The following is a 24,159-nucleotide window of genomic DNA, read 5'->3' as shown; positions in this document are numbered from 1 at the left end:
ATTATTGATCATGAATGGATGTTAGATTTTGTCAAATACTTTATCTCATCAATTGATATGATCATATACTTTTTCGTTAGCCTGTCAATATAATGGATTATGTTGATTTTGAATGAACTAGCTTTGTGTACTTGAAATTAAACCCCATTGGTTATTGTGTAGAATTCTTTTTATAATGTTGTTGGCTGTGAAATGCTTATTTTGAGGATTTTTACACATAAATACATGAGACTCTCAGAAGCAATCACATTTTTGGTACTAACGTCAGTCTCTAGTTTTATTTGTACTGTCTTTGGTTTTGGTATCAAGGATACTAACAACAACAAAAATCATGTAAATGTGACCTCATAAGTCACCCAAACTACCTTTACATCGTTTGCTGAATTTTGACAGTGGCCATTTTTATCCCGAGTTTTACTACCAACAATTATTTATTGAGATCTTCACGTTATTGGTGTGGAATGTTTATTTAATGCTGTACCCGACAATACTACCCTTTTTTTCCTACCTAAAAAATACCAACTTTTTGAGAAAAGGAGCCAAGGCTATGCATAACTTACAAGCTCAATTTATTTGCTATAAGCAGTTACATGCCTGACTAGTAAAATGAGATTTATAATTAAAAACAGTGACTGAAAAGCATAGAACTCAAAAACAAAAAAACAAACCAATCAAAAAACCAAAGGGTTAAGTTTCACAGGAATCTTAAAATAAAACTGAGTAATCCCTACATCATGATTAAACAGTTTAAAGGAAACAAGTATTTTTCCTTGCATAAATGAAATATGAATAATTATAAAACTGTTTATGTACTGTATTCATAAACATATTAAGATTCATGGTCTTTTCTTTTTTTTTTTTCATGGTCTTTTCAATGATGAGTAGATAAATACTGGGAAGTTGACAGATGGGATCAATAGGAACACTGATCTATTCCGCTGAGTTACTTAACAAAGCCAGTGTTTTATTTAAAAACCCATAATTTCCTACACAATACTCTGCATTTTCCTGTTATAATGAGCAATTTAAATGTTTTTTTTTCTTTTTTCAGAGACTGTTTATACACCCTTATCTTCACATACCTCCTTTCCATCCTTTAATTCTTGAAAACACATAAATTTTTATACCAAAAATGTCAAGTTTACTATTAACCACAAACGTGGCTAAACAACTACTGTTCTTCAGAAGCTACCATATTTATCATTTGTTTCAAGTGACCATTTTGGTTTTTATTTTCATTTATTTAGATAGTACACCTAATTCTCCTCTCTAAATGGTTAATAGTGTACAAAACCTAGATAGACCAGATGAGATCCAGGAGTACTAAGGCCTTAAAGTAGTGCTTTAATTTTAAAAGGAATTCAGATTCCTTAAATTCTATAGCAGCATATCTACCCTTTTAAGCATTCCAAAAATCTGAAGGGCAGACAGAAGAATTTTCTGTTATTGCAAATAGAAAAATCATTGCAGAGTTCACAAACATTTCAAACACAATTATAAGCAATATAAACTTGGAACTGCCTCTTCATTGAATTGTCCTCTTAATCAACTTTTCAGGTATTTTTTCAGAGTATTTTATTTAAGGTGCATAAAATGAAATAAATCAGTCCTACACAAAATAATAAAAATATTTTCCACTTTTATCTACAAATTAATTTTATAAACAAACTATAATAAACATGAACAAACAAAATAAAGAAAATTTTTGGCTTCTATACATTATGGCTAGAAAAATAAATTTACAGACACCTAAATCTGCCTCCTCTTCCCAGAGAAACTAATGTATATAACATATATATATTTTCAAATTATAACTCTTATTCAGACTTAAAAAACTGGGTACTGCTCTATTTTTTACATACAATTGTAAACCATCTTTTAAAAAATTAGGCTAAGAGTAAGTTTCTACTAGTATGGTTGAGTGTCACAGAATACAAAAGTTTTATAAATCCCCTATTTTAATTTGTTAAATTAATTATGATTAATCTGTAGTAATATATAGGACAAATCTGTCAATCATCCACAATTAGGTTAAATTGTTATACAAGTGGGAGAAATTCTACAATGGTCAGAATAAGATTTTATTAATATTCTTGAAAAATAGCTTTGTTCCCAATAAATATTCCCTTCAATCACTTCAGTATACTTTAGGAGAACACATTCTCAATCCAAAAAGAAACAATATACAGCTACTTGACTTTTTGTTTTTTTCTTGCTTGAAACTGCTGTGTTTTATTTTTTACAGATTTAATCAACATTGACAAGGCAGGATCAATGGACCTCTTCTGTGACTCCTTTTGAATTTCACTCTCTTTTTTCTTTATTGCCTGAGTAAGTTCTTGTTCTTTTTGTTCTCTCTGCCGGGCTTTCTCCTCAAGGATTTTTTCCATAGCTTTTGTTTTCTTGAAATTAGGATCTGAAGGATCCAAATTGAACAAGTGGGAGGTATACATTGCCTGAAACCGTGCATCCTTAACATTTACCTGCAAATCCAAAAGGAAAACCATTAAACCAGTGAAACACCAGGCCCAGAAATAGGGCCAAAGTCTGAAAGTGAGTTGTCGATTATATAAAATAACAAATATGAGCGTTTTGTATTGACTCATTAGAAAATTGTTTTCCCACAGATCTTCAATGGAGTTTTAAGGCCTGTTCTTGGAAGTCATTAAGTAGTTGCTGATAGCAGTTTGTAGATTTTTTTTTGTACAGGCTCACACACATAGGAGTGGAATGGCCTTTAGGAATATGTTATTACTAGCAAAAAGAGGAAAAAGAAGGAATGACAAAAACAAGAGATGTAGTAAAACAAAACAAAACAAAAAGCATGGCCTACTGTAGTGGCCATTGTACAGTGAGTCTGTGACATGTGACAGATGTGACAGGAGCCTGGTATTTCTCAGTTAAGCTTGAGTATGCATATCCTTCTCATCATGAGCATCACACTACATGTGATTGTTAACATTAAAAGCTAGGTATTAAAAAAAAAAAAAAAAAAGCAAAGCTGTGTATTTTTGCTACAACCAAAAGACAAGCCAATACTTCATTTGGTGCTCAACTAAACAGTGATCTGATCCACCCTGGGATGAACTGGCTATTTTGGACTGAAAGATGGTAGGTAGCTTGGCTCCACTACAGGCCCTTCCTAAATCATTTCAGGCTAACTTTGGCTGTTTGAGCTCAATGCTCATCTCCAGAGCTGACTTTAAATTCAACACCAGCTTTAAGGGGCTAATGACTTTTGTCCCGGTTACCTCAAAGTCATCCTCCAATAATTCCTTCTTTTTCATAAGCTGTTTTTTCTTCTTTTTGCTCAGATTCTGGTGCTCTACAATCTTGTTGTAATTAAAGTGTTTCTTATTCTCTTCCTCCTCATCCATCATGAGCAAAGCCATTTCAGCCTGTGGAGAGAAAAAAAAAAAGATCAAATATACAACAGTCTTTTTTCTTCCCCAAGCAGAAGTATGGGGCACAGATAGCCCTTCTAGGAAAGGAGAACCCAGTCACTAATGCTCTGGGATGACATCTGTCATCCATAAACTGATTGTGGATTACCAAAACTCATAAAGAAACCCAGAGATCTTTGTAGAGCAACAAGGTAAAATTTTTAGAGGCAACATCACCAAGAGCAGGAGAGGAGTGAAAGCTTTTACTTAAAAACAAGACCACATTTCACTTCATGTAACTGGTTAATAATAGGCTATAAGAAAGAGTCCTCAAACCCCCAAATAAAATTTTCTCATTTTCACTTTGGTCTTTTTAAGCAATGATACTAAACTTAGCAAAATCATGTAGTATTTTGTGAAACAAACTACACTTTCCAAACCTGTGCTTTAATGGCAAGGAATTTTTTTTTCTTTTGCTTTTTTTGCCTTTACTTTTTCATTATTGATATACTACTATGAAGGCAGAATCGTAATATTTGCTTCTGAAGTATGTCTGTTTTCAATAAACAGTGGAATTTTCTTCCACCTATGGGATTAAACATGAACCTTGAGGAACTAAATAAACACCCATGTATACTAGAGAAAATAGAGTTTACTTCCAGACTTTTGTGAATCTTTCTATACTACCACTTTAGATTGCTTTAATTTCCTTTCACTTCCATCACTGGAAGAGCCACTTTCCACAAAAGAAAGATTTTCTTTGGGCTCCTTTACTCTATGAGCATTACTGTAATGTGCAATAAATGGAAAATAGAAAAGATGCATTATCATGCAGAGTTTAGGTGACCAGTCAGGGAGTGACACAAACATCAGTCATAGGGACATTGTTGACCCCAACTCCTGCCTTAGCAAAAATACGTATTAATCTGTGCCATGGATCTCTGGAGTCAGTGAAGCATAAAGGTCACTGCATTTCCAAGACAGACTTTAATCTTATAACATTAACATTTATGTTGTTTGTCATAATAAGAGAGAAATTAGCACTGAATAACACAAAAACAAAGTCTGAATTATAGGACAGATTCAGATTGAATTAAAACTTATGGCAACATTTTCATGTGTCTGTTGGCCATTTGTGTCTTCTTTGGAGAAATGTCTGTTCATGTCTTCTGCCCATTTCGTCACTGAATTATTTGTTTTTTGGGTGTTGAGTTTGGTAGGTTCTTTATAGATTTTGGATATGCCATTTGCAAATATCTTCTCCCATTCAGTTGTCTGTCTTTTGGTTCTATTGACTATTTCCTTTGCTGTGCTAAAGCTTTATATCTTGATGAAGTCTCAAGCTCAACATCACTCAGAATCAAGGAAATACAAATCAAAACCACAATGAGATACTATCTCAAACCAGTCAGAATGGCTAAAATGAACAAGCCAGGAAACAAGAGATGTTGGTGAGGATACAGAGAAAGGGGAACCCTTGTACACTGCTGGTGGGAATGCAAGCTGATGCAGCCACTATGGAAAACAGTATGGAGGTTACTCAAGAAGTTAAAAACAGAGCTACCCTACAACTCAGCAATTACACTATTAAGTATTTAGCCTAAGGATACAAACATAGTGATCGGAAGGGGTACCTGCACCCCAACGTTTATAGCAGCAATGTCCACAATAGCCAAAGAGCCCAGATGTCCACTGACAGATGAATGGATAAAAAAGATGTAGTATATATACACAATAGAATATTACTCAGCCATCAAAAAAGAAGAATCTTACCATTTGCAACGGCATGGATGGAACTGAGGATATTTATATTAAGTAAAATAAGTGAATCAAGGAAAGACAATCATATGATTTAACTTATGTGGAATTTAAGAAGGAGAATGGAGGGAAAAATAAAACAAAATAAAAAATAAAAGATGAAATCAGAGAGGGAGACAAACCATACATAAGAGACTCTTAACTAACTATAGGAAACAAACTGAGGTTTGCTGGAGGGGAGATAAGTGGGGGGATGGGATAACTGGGTGATGGGCATTAAGGAGGCTCCTTGATGTAATGAGCACTGGGTATTATATGCAACTGATGAATCACTAAACTCTACCTCTGAAACGAATAACACAGTATATGTTAATTAATTTAAACTAAAAAAAGTAAAAAATTAAACTTATGGCAATATTATATCAAAGTTTTAATAGTAGGATTTTTTTGACTTAGTTATAGCAAGAATTTTTTTAATAATTATTTTCCTCTAAGTCAAAAAGGGAAAAAAAAAAACAAAAAGGGAAATGCCTTGGATTTGAGATAACATTTCAACTTTGTACTAGCTGGAAAAATGTTTGATAAAAAGATAAAAAGGTTTGTACTTAAAAAGTATACTGTTAGGAGCACCTGAGTGGCTCAGGCAGTTAAGCGTTTGACTTGATTTCATCTCAGGTCATGACCTCAGGTGGTGAGATTAAGCCCCATGTTGGACTCCCCACTCAGTGGAGTCTGCTTGAGATTCTCTCCCTTTGCCCCTCCCCTCCACGCATGCTCTCTCTCTTTCTGTCTCACATAAATAAATAAATCTTTTAAAAAAACCTATACTGTTAAAATATTTAATTATACTTTTCATAATTTATTTATAAATTTCATTACTGAAGTCAGTTATTTTTTTTCATTAGGGACACTAGAAACTCATGTAGATAAGTTCATTTAAATTGTATCTATCAATTATCTACTAGGCATGTAACAATGATGTTTTACCTTTTGTCTCTCTATGTCAGCATCTTCCACTGGAGATGTGCCATCTTTTGTAGATTTCATTGATTTTTTCTTTTCTTTTATACCTGGCACAACAAACCAACACATAAGGGTGAAAAATTACACTAAGAACAAAAACACAACATATCTAGGAATAACCTTATCAATAAATGTATAAAAACTAAAGAAAGTAAAAAAAATACCACTGAGAGATAACTATGGGTATGAATGAAATAAATACATCTGGATAGGGTGACTGAATATTATAAAGAAGGAATTTCTTCTGATAGTAATGTATAGCCTCATCATTAGCTAAAAAAGGAAAACCATAAGACCGTTTCAGTAGATACAGAACAGGCATTTGATAAAATTCAACATTCACTCATATGATAGAACAGTATGGCTTAGTAAGGTAATGTAATGCAATACCATGTATCACTGGAAAAAGGGGATTATTCAATAACTGCTCCTGGGAGATCCACTTTATTCTAGAGGAAAAAATCGAGTTATAGCCTCACCTCATAATGTACAGGAAAACCAAATGCCGGTGCATTAAAGAGTTAAATATTAAGATAAAAAAAAAAAAAAAAAAAACCCTATGAGGAATCGAGAATGGTTTCCTGATCTTAAATAGAAGAAATATTTTCTTAGTGCAAGGATAATAGAAGAAATCACAAAGAAAAACAAGTGATTTTAATATATAAACTCTTAAAACTCCATATATAAAAAACTCATCTGGAAAATGAAAAATTCATCTTTATAGTAAGAATTTCATAGTAAAAGTTTAACAAAATTTTTTCCTTCTCTAAAGACAAATTTGATCTTCAGTTAATTTTCTAGCCCTATTATTAGGCAAAACTGCTTATAGTAAAAGTGGCTCCTGATTGGTACACAGCTTGTATTTCCGGGGCCTCAGGGGCTTCTGTAAGCCACAAGATGTTAGCGATGTCCTTGTCCTAAATAAGAGATAGTCATGTGCAGCAGTTAAGAGCACTTGAACCTGGAGCAGTTAGCCTGGGTTTAAATTCTACCTGTACCTCACTTAGGCTGTGGCAGTTTGGGCCTGTGTCCTTATCTGTAAAATGGGGATTATAATAGTAGCACCTACCTCATAGGGTTATTGTGAAGGCTAAATAAATTGGTAAATGTGAAGAGATCAGTTAATACCTGACACATGGTGCTATAAAGTGCTTGCTATTACTACACATATATAAGATACCTCGGGTTCCTTTGTGATCATGCTGATGCCTTATTGTTTTCTTCCTTTTTGTGTGTGTTTGTTGGAGTGGGAACAGTGCAAAGGGAATCGGTATCAGGGTACTAAACTATGAAAGACTAGTCTAACGAGTAAGAGTTTTTAGAATCGACAAAGACATGTTCTGTTACTCTAGAATATTATTAAACAATGCCAATCTTCTCTACTCAACAGTTTTCTTTGGCTAAGCTGTGCTCTGTGCCTCCAACACAGAGAAACTGATAGTCTCTAAGGTAATAATGATTAATGCTTACATAGCACTTCACTGTGTATCAGGCAGTACTACTATTTTACTCACTTTATATATATATTAACTAATATAATCCTCAGAACAATGCTATGAGGTAGATTCTATTATTTGTTGTAATCTTCATTCTGTGGATGAAGAAACTGAAGCACAGAGAAATTAAGTAATTCTCTTAAGTTTAGTTAAGCAAAGGAATTATGATTCAAACCCAAGCAGTCCAGCTCAGGCTTTCTACTATTAATCACTAAACAACACTCCTTCGCTATCAAACGTCATTCTCCTTGTTAAAACTCTTTCTAAAGAAAGAGTTTAAAATAAAAATAAATACATTTAAAATACATTTAAAATACATTTAAAAATACATTTAAATGTATAAATACATTTAAAATACATTTAAAATACATTTTGTCGTGAAATAATAATAATAAAAAAAAACCTCACAAAACATATAATGATTGAATAACTGCAGCTAATGAGGGATAACAGGAAAAGTAAGCCTAAAAGTTGAGAGAGGCTTTAACAAACTGCTCCGTGAGCACTAAGTCCCTGCTGTACTACTAAGCCATGTCCAGCATAAAAGTGCTGCTTAGTTTCACCCCTCAGGGCTACCAAGTCATTTGTCTACTTCCAGGAAGAAATATTTGTAGACAGCCTTTCTTTCTAAAGTGAAAATCCTTACTGTTCCTACCTTAAATGTTTTTCAGGAAACAATGTATCTACTTTGAGATTATAACTTTTTCTATATTTTAAAATATGTATGTATCTATCTACCTATATAAATATCATCAAAGTTCCCTTTCTTAGGGTCTGACTTCTACAGCCTAAGTTTACTTCTGCTTCTATGTTCTCAAGGCAAGAGCTCCTTTTGAAGTAAATGGACAAGTGACATATGCAGAAGATTGTTCTGTGGCAAGAAAGAAAAACAGGCTGTATATGATTAATACATAAAGCAGATAAAGATCTTCATATACAGCTGTGGGAAATAATTTCAAAGAACCCACAATGAACTATTCCGGATTTTATAACAACCTGGTGAAAGCCATAAAAATAAACTTGAAAGAAAGACTGTAGTAAAGAAGAAAAAAAAGAATCTCCAAAATGGTCAGAGCTAAAAATGATATCTAATTTTAACATGATGAAAATTTCTTTGCTTACAAAGAATTTACCGTGCTGGCCCAAACTGTTTAGTCAGAAGATAAATAATGTGTAGAGATCTTTTCTGCACTGTTAACAAGATCATACTAAGAGGGCACACCTTAATTATTTTAAAAAAGAATTGTTTTTGTTTCTGTTTGGAAAGTTATCAGACCTAAGTTAGATGAAGAGTACTAGGGAAATGAAAGCCTCTGTTCTGAAATGTTATCTTTACTTTTCGGTACATCTTTTTGTCAAGTAAGAAATATGTGTCCTGGGACTGCTGTGAAAAGTGCACATGGATGATTCTAACAGGTTAAATACTACCAGAGATTCTAAATCAGATGTTATGGCTTAAAAAAATAAATTTAAACAATCCTTACTGAGTCTACTATACTATCACTTTAAGCAAAAAATGAACCAGAATATATCTATGGAAAAAGATGTATTGCAAAAAGTTGACCTGTAAAAGGAATATCTGCAAAGGAAATTCCATTTTCCATTACTTGTAATGTCCGAGAAGTATTCTCATAAAAAAACTTCCTCCAAAGGGTTCAGCTGAGCCCTTCTTATGAGAACAGTTAAAATAATTCACTGGAGGGCAAACGCCATCTCGGTACTGACCAGACACGAGTAGTAAGCTCCCCTGCAGTTCAATGTTTTTGCAGCAAGGTAGAAGACCACTTGCCCATAATCAGATACAGATACAGTCTGTTAATCATCCTCTGGACCTGGGCATTCTGGCTTTGCTTGGAAATCCAGCAATTCCCCATGTTCACCTCTTATACACATGAGTCTTGGCTCTGGCTTTGGTCTTTACAACATACTTCAACGGTTACAAAAAGTAAAGCGAGTCCATTAAGACTCAGGTTCTACCATCTACCACTGGCCTTTGTGCAATTAAATTTTTTGAGCTCCAATTTACTCATCTATAAAGTGGGCTGAAGTTTGGATTAGAGGACAGAATACATATGAAAGCATTTTTAAACTGTTAATCAACATATACATGCAGCACTAAACATCCTGCTTGAATGAATCAAGTATGGGTAGCATATTGTTAGATTTTCATGGTAGTTTATCATTTATCAAATATCTAAAGTTGTCAAGTCAGGGATGCCTGGGTGGCTCAGCTGGTTAAACTTCTGCCTTTGGCTCAGGTCATGATCTCAGGATCCTGGGACTGAGCCCCACGTCAGGCTCCCTATTCAGTGGAGAGTCTGCTTCTCCCTCTCTTTTTGCTCTTCCCCTTGCGCTCTCTCTCTCAAAAAAAGTCAAGGCAAAGGATACATTTTAATAGGGTATATTTACATGTGACGTACTTTAACTTCTACTTCTTCAAAAACAGTCTTATTAAAGAGTTTATGCAATTAGATAGCAATAAACAGATTTTTCAAATACAGTTGACCCTTGAACAAGCAGAAGTTAGGGGCACTGACCCCTCACGTGGTTAAAAATCCACTCCTCTGAAACATAGCTACTAGCCTACTGTTGACCTAAAGCCTTAATAACATAAACAGTTGATTAACACATATTTTGTATATTTGTTGGTACTATGTATATTTTTACAATAAAGCTAGAAAAAGTTTTATTAAGAAAATATAAGTGAAAATATATTTATAGTACTGTACTGTATCATAAAAAAATCCACGTAAAAGTGGATTCACAGTTCATAGTGCAGTTCACACCTATGTTATTCAAGGGTCAACTATATTTCATTTCTAAGAAAAAAATAACTTTTAACTCATTCTAGATGTACATCATATTTCTGAAACTCTCACTGACATCAAGTTTGCAGTTTAGAAAAAAAAATTGTAGCAAGTTTATAGTGTAGGGGGAAAAATAGAAGGAAAAATGAGAAAAGATTTCTAGTACTAACATTGGCTCCTAACACAAGCCAAGCACCAGGTCTGGCATTAATCAATGAACTCAATTCCTCCATATTCTGAAGAGCATGTAAGTTTAGCTCTATGGGATTGCCAAGGGCAAAGGTGTTATAAATGTATCCAAGTCCATCTGGCTTATAATGTCTCTGTTCTGTTCAACCGTGCTTGAACTATACACCGTTCCAAACACTAATGCTTTTCATCCTTCCACAGCTACTTCTCAGTTTCTTCAACATTCCCCCTCCCCTACCTTCCAAAGTAGTACCTTCACCAGTAGGACAGAGTAATAGTACCTGTGTAGGCTTTACCCAACCTCAGAGCCCATCCTGCATCCTCCTCTTTTATCAATGCTTTTTACTTCCAGTTCCACAGTTTGAAATATTATTTACATGCTACTGAAGCTTGTATCTGCACTGACTTCTCAGTTGATCACCCAGACACCCTTATTTTTTATTTTTATTTTTTTATTAAAGATTTTATTTACTTATTCATGAGAGACACAGAGAGAGAAGCAGAGACACAGGCAGAGGGAGAAGCACACTCCATGCAGGGAGCCCGACGTGGGACTCGATCCCAGGTCTCCAAGATCACGGCCTAGGCTGCAGGTGGCACTAAACCACTGAGCCACCAGGGCTGCCCCAGACTCCTTTATAAATATAAACTAATACCTCTTGACCTTATTTCCCACCCAAACCTATTATTCCTACATTACTATCTAACTCAAAAATGGAAGAATATTCTTCCAGAGACTCAAACCAAAAATCTAGAATTATGCTAAATTTCTTCCTTATTCAAGTAAGTGAGCAAGTCTACGTCCAAAATACATCTAGAATTCCATTTACTTCTCTCCTTCCAATTCTATTATTCGCATGCTATCTAAAGCAACCATCATCTCTTGCAAAAAGCCTCGTCTCCCAGCTCTCACCAATGCTCCAATCTGTGCTCTTCACAGGAACCAGAATACACACAAGATCATCATGTTCTCGCTTAAAGATCATTCAATGGTGTCCCATTGTCAGGAGAGTAAAATCCAAATGTGTTGCCATGACACAAGACCTTGCAGGGTTGATCCAGTATCCTGGTCTCACACCAAACTCCTCTGATTATGCTCCAGCCATAGTGGGGTCTTTCAATTTCTCCAACACAACTCTTTCTTACCTCACAGCCTTTCTAGGTACTTTCCCCTTGTTTGCAACATTCTTTATGCTGGACTCCTCATTCTAAAGGTCTTAATTAAATATCCTCACCTTGGAAAAGCCCTTTGTGCCAACCGTACAACTAGAGTAAGCTACTCTCCTTCCTCTCAGTTATACCTTCTATATTACCCTATTTTCTTTAAAACATTGATCATGTTCTCATAATACCTTTATTTACCTGTTTACCATGTCTTCCCTAATACCATAGACTTCCTCAAGCTTTCTGTTTTTCTTTTTCCCTTTTAAAGAAACAGCTTCAGGGGCGCCTGGACAGCTCAGTGGTTGAGCATTTACCGTTGGCTCAGGTTGTGATCTTGGGGTCCTGGGATCGAGTTCTGCATTGGGGACCCCGCAAGGAGCCAGCTTTTCCCTCTGCCTATGTCTCTGCCTCTCTCTCCTTGTCTCTCATGAATAAATAAATAAAATCTGAAATAATAGCAACAAAAAAAAAATAGGGGGCAGCCCGGGTGGCTCAGTGGTTTAGCACTGCCTTTAGCCCAGGGCCTGATCCTGGGGTCCTGGGATCGAGTCCCACATCGGGCTCTCTGCAATGGAGCCTGCTTCTCCCTATGCCCGTATCTCTGCCTCTCTCTCTCTCTCATGAATAAATAAATAAAATCTTAAAAAAAAAATAGGGATACCTGGGTGGCTCAGTGGTTGAGCATCTGCCTTCTGCCCAGGGCATGATCTGAGAGTACCAGGATCGAGTTCCACATCGGGCTCCCTAAATGGAGTCTGCTTCTCTCTCTATGTCTCTGCCTCTCTCTCTGTGTCTCTCATGAATAAATAAATGAAATCTTTTTTAAAAAATCAAAAAACCAAAAAAATAAAAAATAAAAAATAAACAACTTTAGCCCAGATATAAATAATTACTCCTAGGATATACTCTGAGATCAAAAGCATATTGAAAGCAAACAAATTTATCTATACTTTCCCTTGGAACTTCTGCTACTACCTTTAGAGAAGGCTTATTCATAACTTAAATGTGCTGATTCCAGGAAACAAGCTACCCCAAGCCATCAAAACATTTTTAACTTACTCTCTGAATCCTATCCCGAGTTCTACAATCTGACCAGACTGTATATGCCAAATGAAGCACTCTGGAATGAGAACAAGGAAACTATAATGCTTTTTGCATTTCTCCATTATAAATTTTGTTTCCTGAAATCAGAGGATAAGGCTAAAATCCATCATCTTCTAGAAATGACTGCTCAGGTATGATAAAAAGCAGAGTATGCTAAGTTTCCATTTCCCTTTCCAATTCCTAAGAATCTGACATCCTATAACAGACTTTATTCATCTTGATCTCCTTTTCATCAATAAAATGTCAGTGCTAAAAGGCTATAACAACCAGGAAATAATTTTGAGCAATTTTGACTTTCCTGTTGAGAACTATTCTGGCCCACTAGTCATGAGGGACAAGAAGCAGGGAAACTTCATAAAATCCTTCTCTTTACAATGCCAGCTTGGAGTTACTCCAAGAGCAAGCCTTTTGGAGTTCATGTGTGTGGTATTTACATCAGGGAAAGTCAAAAGGAATGAGAACAAATGGAAAATGCTTACAGTAGTTCCTGCACTGACTTGTCTAAGTATGGTCTGAATGTTATCACACACATTTACACATACCAAAAAGGTAAGAATGAAAACATTCAGGAAAGAATGAGCAGTGCATATGCAATGGAAATAAAGCTCCTTGGATATAGGGAAATGAATGCCAAATAATTCAGGGATCCAAGGGAAAAGGGAAGGAAGCTGGCTTTCATCTATAATGATGAAGCAGGATAAATGTAAAATGGATGAGATGGAAGATAGATGTTTTTGTATACTTGAGCAGAAAAGCTTTTATACTAAAATACCATGTAAAAATTAAAAGAAATTATATACACATGCACATAATCATCAACAAATTTATTTCACACTTTTATTACTTTTTCATAGCCTCTGCAAAAACCTAAGGTAGACGCATCATAAAAAAGTAGTGAAAGCACCTAAGAAACTGACTTCCTTTTTCTCTCATCAATCCTTCTACAAGGATATTTCTGAGAAAAGAATCCCTAGTAAACCATTAAATCAATCATACCACCAAAAGCCTCCTAATAAAATTACTTTCTGTATGTACAGGGGGCATGCTGTCCTTTCCTTACCTGAGAAATGTACCCCATTGGACAGAACTGCTTATAAGCTACTAAAAGAGCTACACAAATTCTAAGAGTTTTAAGAAAGTAAGTGCTTATATTGTTTCTATCCATGCCACCTTTTTAAAAAAAAAATTCCAATTAGAAACTCAAATACAGGCTGGCTTACCTATTTTTGTAATTTCTTCAGCAAAGTATGGGTCATTCAAATCAACATCAGAGGGAAGTTCATCTTCACTGGCTTCTTCAGCAAGAGCCTTTAAGTTCAATGTAAAAATACATATATTTTACTTCAAAGACCATTAATAAAAATTCTATCATTTATTTTATTTATTTTTAAATTTGAATTCAATTAGCCAAAATACAGTACATTATTAGTTTCAGATGTAGTGTTCAATAATTTATCAGGGATGCCTGGGTGGCTCAGCAGTTGAGTGTCTGCCTTTGGCTCAGGGCATGATCCCAGCGTCCTGGGATTGAGTCCCACATCGGGCTCTCTGGGAAGAGCCTGCCTCTCTCTCTGCCTACATCTCTGCCTCTCTCTGTGTCTCTCATGAATAAATAAATAATCTTAAAAAAATAATTTATCAGTTGTATGTGACACCCAGTGCTCACCACATCACATGCCCTCCTTAATGCCCATCATCTAATTATCCTATCCCCTACTCGCCCCCTAGAACAAATTATCCAAAAATTTGTATGGAACCAGAGACGGGCCCAAATTAGCCAGAGGAATATTAAAAAAGAAAACCAAAAGCTGGTGGCATCACAATGCCGGACTTCAAGCTATATTACGAAACTGTGATCATCAAGACCATATAGTACTATCATTTCTTTTTTTTTTAAGATTTTATTTACTTATTCATGAGAGGCACAGAGAGAGAGAGAGAAAGAGAAAAAGAGAGAGAGAGAGAGAGAGAGAGAGAGAGAGAGGCAGAGACACAGCAGAGGGAGAAGTAGGCTCCATGCAGGGATGTGGGACTCCATCCCGGGTCTCCAGGACCACGCCCTGGGCCGAAGGCGGCGCTAAACCGCTGGGCCACTGGGGCTGCCCCTATCATTTCTTTTAAATCAAATAGTTCTATCTAGAATTCAACCAGTTTTTAAAATGGATTGGTTTACAAAACGACTGCCATCTGAGTTATTCTTTTTTTGTTCAACAAATATTCATGGAGTATTTTTTTTTTTATTTATTTATGATAGTCACACAGAGAGAGAGAGGCAGAGACACAGGCAGAGGGAGAAGCAGGCTCCATGCACCGGGAGCCCGACGTGGGATTCGACCCCGGGTCTCCAGGATCGTGTCCTGGGCCAAAGGCAGGCGCCAAACCGCTGCGCCACCCAGGGATCCCGTTCATGGAGTATTTAATAAATATGAAAACTATGTAGGGTTTTGGGGAGAAATGAAATCTATCAGATACATGGTTTCTTTAAAAATTTTACAATCTATTAAAAAAAGCTAGATACATAAACAGACACATATATCAGTAGTAATAGTTCAAAATAGGAAATGCTAAAGAGGCTAAAATGAAATGATACAGACATTCTAAAGAAAAGAACATTTTTATGTGGCGGACAGTGAAAGGAGGTGGCCTTTTCTTTCACAAAACTGAGAAATTGCAGTGACTATCGATAGTTGAATAGTACATTGTGGGTTATCATTTAAAACAATTTATTTGCTAAACAGTGATTTTTTATTATGAAAATGAAAACATATAGAAAAACAGTAAGGCCAGCTTAATCAAGCTCCTTTTCTTATCACCCAATTTCAACAATTATCTTGTTTTATCTGTAATCCATCCATGAAAAGGCTATTTTTAAGCAGATTTATTGGTTAGGTTTTTCCTAATTAAATTTGAACAGTCTACTAAATCAGAATATTTAAATTAAAAATCAAGCCTATAGGGCAGCCCAGGTGGCTCAGCGGTTTAGTGCCGCCTTCAGCCCAGGGCATGATCCTGGAGACCTGGGATTGAGTCCCACGTTGGGCTTCCTGCATGGAGCCTGCTTCTCCCTCTGCCTGTGTCTCTGCCTCTCTCTCTACCTCTCTGTGTCTCTCATGAATAAATAAATAAAATATTTTTTAAAAAAAATCAAGCCTATAAAATGAAGAGAACATAAGAACTAAGATCAGACTAACCAGATTTGGAGTTTTATTCCCAGGAATCTAAAAAATTAGTCATTTTAATAAAATATTCAGAATGCATATTGCTAAACATCATCTTGCATGCTGAAGAAGACCCACCAAGCCCTAAGGATTATTCATTTTGATATTAATAACTTTTTTAAAAAAAAGATTTATTTATTTTTGAGAGAGCGAGCGAGCATAATCGGGAGGGGTAGAGAGAGAGAGGGAAGAGAGAATCTCGCTCAGACTCTACGCTGAGTCCTGGGCTCAATCTCAAGACTTCGACCTAAATGAAAACCAACAGTCAGATGCTTAACCGACTGTACCACTTAGGTGACCTGATATTAATATTCTTTTAAGAATAAGAGCTTCTAAGAATTTTTCAGTAGTAATATTATGTTTCTAAAAAAGATTATGGAATACCTACATACCTAGCTACGTATCTATTCACATACTTCTTTTACTGCTTTTAGCTCTAAACTATTGCTACATCAACTATGACACATAAACATGTATTAATTTCTTTAGTAATAATTTCTCAATGTCAAAACTGAATCACAGAAAGGAAAAGGGGAAACATATTTTTTACATGAAGGAAATCCTTGAAACTCTTCTCTATATGAAAAACTGTGGATGGAAGGGATCTGCTGGAATCCCAGAACTGATCCAGTACAGAGCACTGAGTCTAGAACAAACTAGCACTCAACAGATGTCCTTTTAATGGCAGTTATAAAACAAGTCCAGTCTTAGTCCAATGAAGGAAAGAATAAAGGCACAAGATAAACTCAAGGTGTTCAGCAAATGAAAATCAAAGAGAATAGTTGCTAAAGTTCTCAGAAACAAGGGACTACTCTATTGACCTAAAAAAGACCCACTTATATGTTTTACAATAAACTGATGGCTGAATAATTTGTGAAATTCTATTTAGAAGACATATTATTACCTACTTAGTTTTAAAAGAAGTTCTAAGGAAGAGGAGAGACAGCATATCAATGAGGACAGGGCTCTTACCCTCTATCCTTATTTTATCTATTTCCAGAAACACTGACTAAAATAGGAGTATTAAAAATCCCTCCAGTGCATCATTCAATCTTGCAGCCCTCTATCTTTACAAGCAATGAAAGTCATAGCTGTGTCAAAAAGCACAAGATTATGTAGGGATAGAGAGAAACAATACAGTACAGTGGAGTGAGAGATCCAGATTTTGGTTTCAGTTTGGTCACTAACAAGCAGTGGAGCCAGAGATGCATCAATTATTTTTCTACAGTCATAAAGCATCAGGACTGAACTAGAACAAATCATTTAAGATGACTCAAGTTGCAAAGTTCTGTGATTAATGGTAGTATCTTAAGGCAATAACTGTATTGCTAGCATGCTGCATTTCAGTGATAAGATAGAGTACTTTTAGTGTCAAAAACTGTTAAGTGGTGTCTGCTATTACTAAGGACTCTGTGGAAAAGATGTTACCCTCAAATAATGGGAGTCAAATCAGACTTTTCAAGACAACATATTAGTGCAGAGGAAACATCCTTAATTAAAGAGTTATAATGACAAGATGTTAATATAATAGATCCATATGATAATACTGACAAGTGCAAAGTCCAAATTGAGAAATAGAAATGAGAGAAAAAATTTCACTCACATCAAAAATTTCTGTATGTAGAAGGGCCTGGGTGGTGGAGTTGGTTAAGCATCCAACTCTTGGTTTTGGCTTAGGCTGTGATCTCTGGGATATGAGACTGAGCCCTGTATCAGGCTCTGTGCTTAGTGGCGAGTCTGCTTAAGACTCTCTCCCCCTCTCCCTCTGCCCCTCCCACTTGTGCGCTCTCTCTCTCAAATAAATAAATAAATAAATAAATAAATAAATAAATAAATAGAAAAATCTTTAAAAAAATTTCTGTATGTATATATCCTCAAGTGAAAAAATCTGTATGCATCCTTCCTAGTCTCTAGAATAGGACTCTTCTATCTAGGTATCAACTAAACTATGTATTTTATTTAGGTGGCATATAAAGGTAAAATACTAGAGCACAGTAGTTAAGGTGGCTCGCCTTTTATTAGGATTATAAATCCTAATCATTACATAGCTTTGCAGAAAACACTTAAGCTACTGGGTTTTGCCTTTCCCCTTTCTTAAAATTATGATAGTAAGGCCTACTCTAGTGAGTGTTACATTATGAGATAATGGATGCCAAGCACCTGGTATCTTCTGATATATGGTTGCTGTTCAATAAATATTCCCTCAAAAAATCATTGATACCTTCTGTTTCTTCTTCAGTCTTTTTTTCTCTTTCTTCTTCTCTAAAAATTGTTCCCAGGGGGTCAAATTATCTTTTCCTTCCAACTTGTTTTTGACCATCTCTTCTGCACTTTCTTTCAAACCTAAGAAAAAACACAGAGTTCAGTTTATTTTTATTTTTATTTTTTTAATTTTTTTTTTAATTTTTATTTATTTATGATAGTCACAGAGAGAGAGAGAGAGAGAGAGAGGCAGAGACACAGGCAGAGGGAGAAACAGGCTCCATGCACCGGGAGCCCGACGTGGGATTCGATCCCGGGTCTCCAGGATCGCGCCCTGGGCCAAAGGCAGGCGCCAAACCGCTGCGCCACCCAGGGATCCCCAGAGTTCAGTTTAAAATGTTCTATCTTCATTCATTATCTCTAATTGCTTCTATTGCCCAAAGACTGCATTCCCTGGAAACTACAGGTGACAAAAACCGATTAGTAAGGCAATCCTTGTTGAAATGTCCCAGGAGGAAAGAATGCTCATAATCTCTCAAGTACTCTGTGATATACATCCTTAAGATCATAAGGACCACCAAGTTTGGATTCCACTTTGTATGGTTTACCTCTTTCAATGTTATCTGCTCTTGTACTTCATCTTTAAAGGTTCTTTTTTCTTATGTTTTGCAGTTCCTAATCTGTGTTTCTAGGGGGCTTCTGTAATAACTGGACTAAGAGTGGGACAGAAAAAGCCCTGAGGATGACCTATATCAGTCCTTGAAGGCCCTCACTACTGCCAGAGTAAAGCAAATGTGATTACTCTGTTGTCACCTTTGATAATAAATACATTTGTTTTATTTTGTAGTACTTTTTGGACATCACAGCTCAATTTGGGGAGGAGGCAGCTTCACTATTTATATGACACAATATTCATTTCAGAGAAACAATACTAAATGGAATGATTAAAAAATGCCTTTTAAGAGAGACATGGTCAATCCAGATCTTCCCAGATAAACTCTAAATTCTAAGGTGAAAATAATTCTAAAGATATAACAATTCCTTTTTTTTTCTGATGAACCTACTGAGACTAAGAGCACTGAGCAACCTGCCTAAGAACATGCAGCTAGGAAGCCACACGACTGTAATTGCTTGGTTATCCTCTATACTATAACTAGATAAATCTAAAATGCTGATTTGACCCAGAATAAAGAAATGTATAAAGTAAAAGGATAAAACCAAAGCTTTGGGCCTCAGGTTCCTCATCTGCAAAAGGAGGTTGGTCTAGATCAGAAGCATTCAACGTTCCCACCCACATAACACCTCCCCCCACCCCCTTAAAGAAAATATTTGGTAGAAGTCCAAATACATAACAACTAAAAGTAATGTTTTGGGTCTTGGGCCTCAAAGAACAGCCTGAAACAGCTGGAATAGATGATCTCTAAGGTCCCTTCCTTGCTTTTAAGCCAAAACTGAATCTTCAAATTTCTATGACTTAGAAAGTATTAAATTATCTACATACTCAAGGTTATGTAGATTTGTTTTTATGATGTACGGCTGGTAAGATCTCTGATTTACTGAATGCTAAATTAGAAACACAACTCTCAATTTGAAGACGTTTCTTATGAGAAAAATAAAATTCTCTTTACTAAATTCTTTTTGGAAGAAATGGGAACTGTATAAAATGATATCTAGGTATTTGACTGAATGAATAGATAGATATACAGCATTTAGGAAATGTAAATTGGGATCCTTGTTTGTAAGAAAGCAGCAAATCCTGACAAAATAAGTTGATTTTAAAAAACAAAATAATGTTTATGTATGCCTGTGGGTTAGCATACAATCAGACCAGTCTAATCTATATGCACAGTATTGTATTATTAGATATGTTTAAATAATCTTTAAGGTATTCTAGTATAACTTCCTTAAACATTAGGAAAGATTTTACTACTCCAGAATATTAGATTAATATATTTAGATAATTCTTAAAAATATTTATTTATTTATTTATTTATTTATTTATTTATTTATTTATTTGAGCCAGAGAGAGACAGAGGCAGAGACATAGGCAGAGTTCGGAGAAGCAGGCTCCATGCAAGCAGCCTGATGTGGGACTCAATCCCGGAACTCAGGGATCATACCCTGAGCCAAAGGCAGATGCTCAACCACTGAGCCACCCAGATGTCCCTAGAAATTTTTTTTTTCACCAAGAAGTATTGTTTAATTTTGATCCTTGAAACTTACCACAATGCTCACAATGCTTATCAGATGCTAAGAAAAGTTCTGTATCATTGTCTCTTTTAGGACATCGCTTTGATATGTCTTAATCACTATGAGCTTCTATTCCACAAGTAGGGTCTTCACCTTTTTTTGGGAACATGGATACCTTGAGAATTTGGAAAAAAAAAAAAAAAATACGGACTCTCTCCCTGAAACACTACTAGAAAAACTTGCATACAGTGTTCAGGGGCTTATAAATACTGAATGCCCTTTTCTTTTCTTTTCTTTAAGGATCTAAGGGTCTTAGGCAAAGAACATCTGTGGGGCAGTAGAGGTCTACATGAAGATGGGAGGCCAGCTCCCATAACTTCAAAACTTATTAGCACTGACATCTGTAGGTTCTATAGCAGGGTTCCTCATTACAGCACTATTGTCATTTTGGACCAGAGAATTCTTTGTTGTGAGGAATTACCCTGTATATTGTAAAGAGTTTATCAATATCTCTGCACTATCCACTAGATGCCAATAGCCCCAGTCATAAAATAAAAAATGTCTCTAGATTTTGCCAAATATCCTCTTGGGAACAAAATCACCCCTAGTTGAGAACCACTATTTTTTTTTAATTTATTTTTTATTTCTTTATGATAGTCACAGAGAGAGAGAGAAAGAGAGAGAGAGAGAGAGGCAGAGACATAGGCAGAGGGAGAAGCAGGCTCCATGCACCGGGAGCCTGATGTGGGATTCGATCCAGGGTCTCCAGGATCGCGCCCTGGGCCAAAGGCAGGCGCCAAACCGCTGCGCCACCCAGGGATCCCATGCGCCACCCAGGGATCCCGAGAACCACTATTACAGACAATGACCAGAAGTCATTTCTGAAAAGAAGGGTTATTTCATTTGCATCACATAAGGTATGTTATTGTATTTACTTGATTATACAATATCTTTTTCATTTTAGAGTTTTCCTCCAAGTAAACCAAAGGCAGCTAAAGTCACCTTCTTTTGTATTTCATAATATTTAACACAGTGCCAGATACATAGTAAGTACTTAATAAACACTTAACTGATCTGTCTTGAAGGAGGAATTCTTATTTCAAGCCAACTGTTTGATCTTGCAAGTTTGGAACATACTCTCTCCAACAGAAAATGAATCAAATCTTTAGGATATAAATAAATGGCCTTTATCCCAAAGTGGTTTGGAGCGTGTGTATATGTGTTTAAGGACCTACAGCTCTAGAATAATTCATGAAACATTCTTCTCAGAAAATACCTTATATTTTGGGGGCTCTTTAGTTTGTTTATAACAACAATGAAATAGTTATCTTCAGTTAAATATGGTCTAATTTTTTTGCCTGGCTCTCACTTAAATACACCAAATGTGTATTAAGTAGAATGACAAACACATTGCATTGAATTAACACAACACCATGATAACTTTAAAATGCTTTGTTCTCATTGTCATCATGAGGTCATTTAAATCTCTTGCCACAGATCACAGTTGTTTATGTTCTGGTTCTTAAAAATATGTCCATCCCAGAAGTCTCCTGGCATATGCACAAGAACATTCTTCAGACAGTTTCAGCCTCATTTGAGAGCAGCCACTATGTGACTAAAAAAGAACTTCATTAGAACTGTTTTTATTTTGCACAAATTTTTTTCTAAAAAATTTAAGTGTATAGCCAAAGACTGCCGAATTAGTTAAAAATAACATCAATAATCCTACAAATAATGGGTAGAAAACCCTTTGAAAGCCAACCATGAACAGAGATGACTCAATTTAGACAATAATTTTAAGCTCAATCCATTCAGAATTATTTTGGCTGTTTGCATACATACAAAAATACTTTTAAATATGCTTTCAAAATCCACTAAAACAAAAATATATATTTCTCCTGACCTTACTCATTTGAAATATTTGAAAAGTTTTAAGAGGCAGGCTATGAATAACTTATATTAACTCAACTAGGTACTATAGCTGGTTTTGTTTATAAAAACAAAATACCGGGGCACCTGGGTGGCTCAGTCAGTTAAGAGTCTGCCTTCAGCTCAGGTCAGGATCTCAGGGTCCTGGGATTGAGCCCCACATTGGGCTTTCTGCTCAGCAGGAAGAGTCTGTTTCTCCCTTTCCCTCTGCTTCTCCTTCTGCTTGTGCTGCCTAGCTCTCTCTCTCTCTCATGAATAAATAAAATCTTTAAAAACTAAAAACTAGGGATCCCTGGGTGGCGCAGCGGTTGGGCGCCTGCCTTTGGCCCAGGGCGCGATCCTGGAGACCCGGGATCGAATCCCACGTCGGGCTCCCGGTGCATGGAGCCTGCTTCTCCCTCTGCCTGTGTCTCTGCCTCTCTCTCTTTCTCTCTCTGTGACTATCATAAATAAATAAAAATTAAAAAAAAAAAAAAAACTAAAAACAAAAAACGAAATACATGTTTTAAGATTTCTGATATAGGCTGAAGCTGGCACTTTTTATTTAAGTGATGACTTAGGATCCATTGAGAATTTTTATGAACACTTATGGCTCTATCTTTATTTATGGTTGTAAGTTTAAATCAAACAATGTAACATTCAATTTCAAAAGTAGCTTTTAAAATGTAACTACCACCACCATCCCTGAGCAGGAACTCCCAACTTGAACTCACTCTGAGCATAAGAGTTTTAGAGGAAAACCAACAACCATGTTGTGAGGAACACTGACATCAAAGGCACCCATTCAAACTGGCCAGTCATCCTCAATAGTGTGGGGAGAGGGAAGAACACATTTACTTATATAATAGAGGTCACAGGAATACTTGGTCCCTAATAAGTAATAATATGAGTAAAATGCCACTGGGATCTTCACCAGTGGCCTGTTTTTTTCTCCATGGTTAATCAAGTGATTATGTACTTAGGATATCTTCAAAGTATACTGGATGAGTCAAACTATCAATCTTTGTAATGAGAAAGATGGAGATTTGAAATGTTTTGAAGTTGGTTCAAGACTTGTTCAGAACAAGAAACTGTTTAGAATGTTCAGAATTTGGCTATTTTAACTTCTGTAAATCCCTCTCTCTTAAATTCTTACAATGCTATATTCTTTTAATTTTATACCATTTATCACAGTTGCAACTTCACTAATTTGTGTGATTTTTAAAATTATTAATGGCTATCTCCTTTATTAGCTTGCAAGCTCCATGAGGGTAGAGGCCATCCATAGCTTGTCTCCCCACCAGTCCCAGTAAAAGTCACCCTGGTGGCTAGTAGAGCACCTAATAAATGTTGACAAATGAAAGGATAAACAAGTCAAATTTGTTGCCAACCTTATGGACAGAGGGCAACAATGCATGAAACTAAAAAAGTAAAATAACATTTAGTTTGGGGGACAATAGTAAACAGTAAAACTTACCAGTCAGCCAGAAGCAACAAATGCTCTTCTTATACACTTAATACTGTTAGAATATGTTATAGCTACTATATGGGAACAACACACAGACATCATAATAAAGATGATAATGATAAGAGTATAGGTAAGCTACTTAGACTGTAGTTTCTCATATAACATTTAATTTGGCATCTCCCAAAACATTCAATGCGCTATCCATAGAAGACACCTCCAAAGTATGTACTGAATAAATAAATGTTAACG

The 24,159-nt window shown here is 35.8% G+C and overlaps 1 protein-coding gene across 3 annotated transcripts in view; it reads right to left on the bottom strand.

Moving 5' to 3' along the window:
- Positions 1 to 552: 552 nt before the first annotated feature.
- ESF1 (ESF1 nucleolar pre-rRNA processing protein) overlaps positions 553 to 24,159 on the bottom strand; it is a 65,898-nt gene continuing 42,291 nt past the window's right edge. For all 3 annotated transcript variants that reach the window (XM_077872149.1, XM_077872150.1, XM_077872151.1), the window contains exons 10-14: positions 18,364 to 18,485; positions 14,145 to 14,232; positions 6,129 to 6,211; positions 3,252 to 3,398; positions 553 to 2,483 (exon numbers count right to left, since the gene is read on the bottom strand). In XM_077872149.1, coding sequence (XP_077728275.1) covers positions 2,190 to 2,483; positions 3,252 to 3,398; positions 6,129 to 6,211; positions 14,145 to 14,232; positions 18,364 to 18,485 — 734 coding nt within the window. In that variant the 3' untranslated portion in view covers positions 553 to 2,189. The remainder of the gene's footprint in view (positions 2,484 to 3,251; positions 3,399 to 6,128; positions 6,212 to 14,144; positions 14,233 to 18,363; positions 18,486 to 24,159) is intronic.

This window comes from Canis aureus, chromosome 26 (genome assembly GCF_053574225.1).
Source record: "Canis aureus isolate CA01 chromosome 26, VMU_Caureus_v.1.0, whole genome shotgun sequence".
Lineage (NCBI taxonomy): Eukaryota > Metazoa > Chordata > Mammalia > Carnivora > Canidae > Canis > Canis aureus.
Note: the sequence above shows the minus strand (reverse complement) of the source record. Positions and strands in the feature narration are given on the sequence as shown.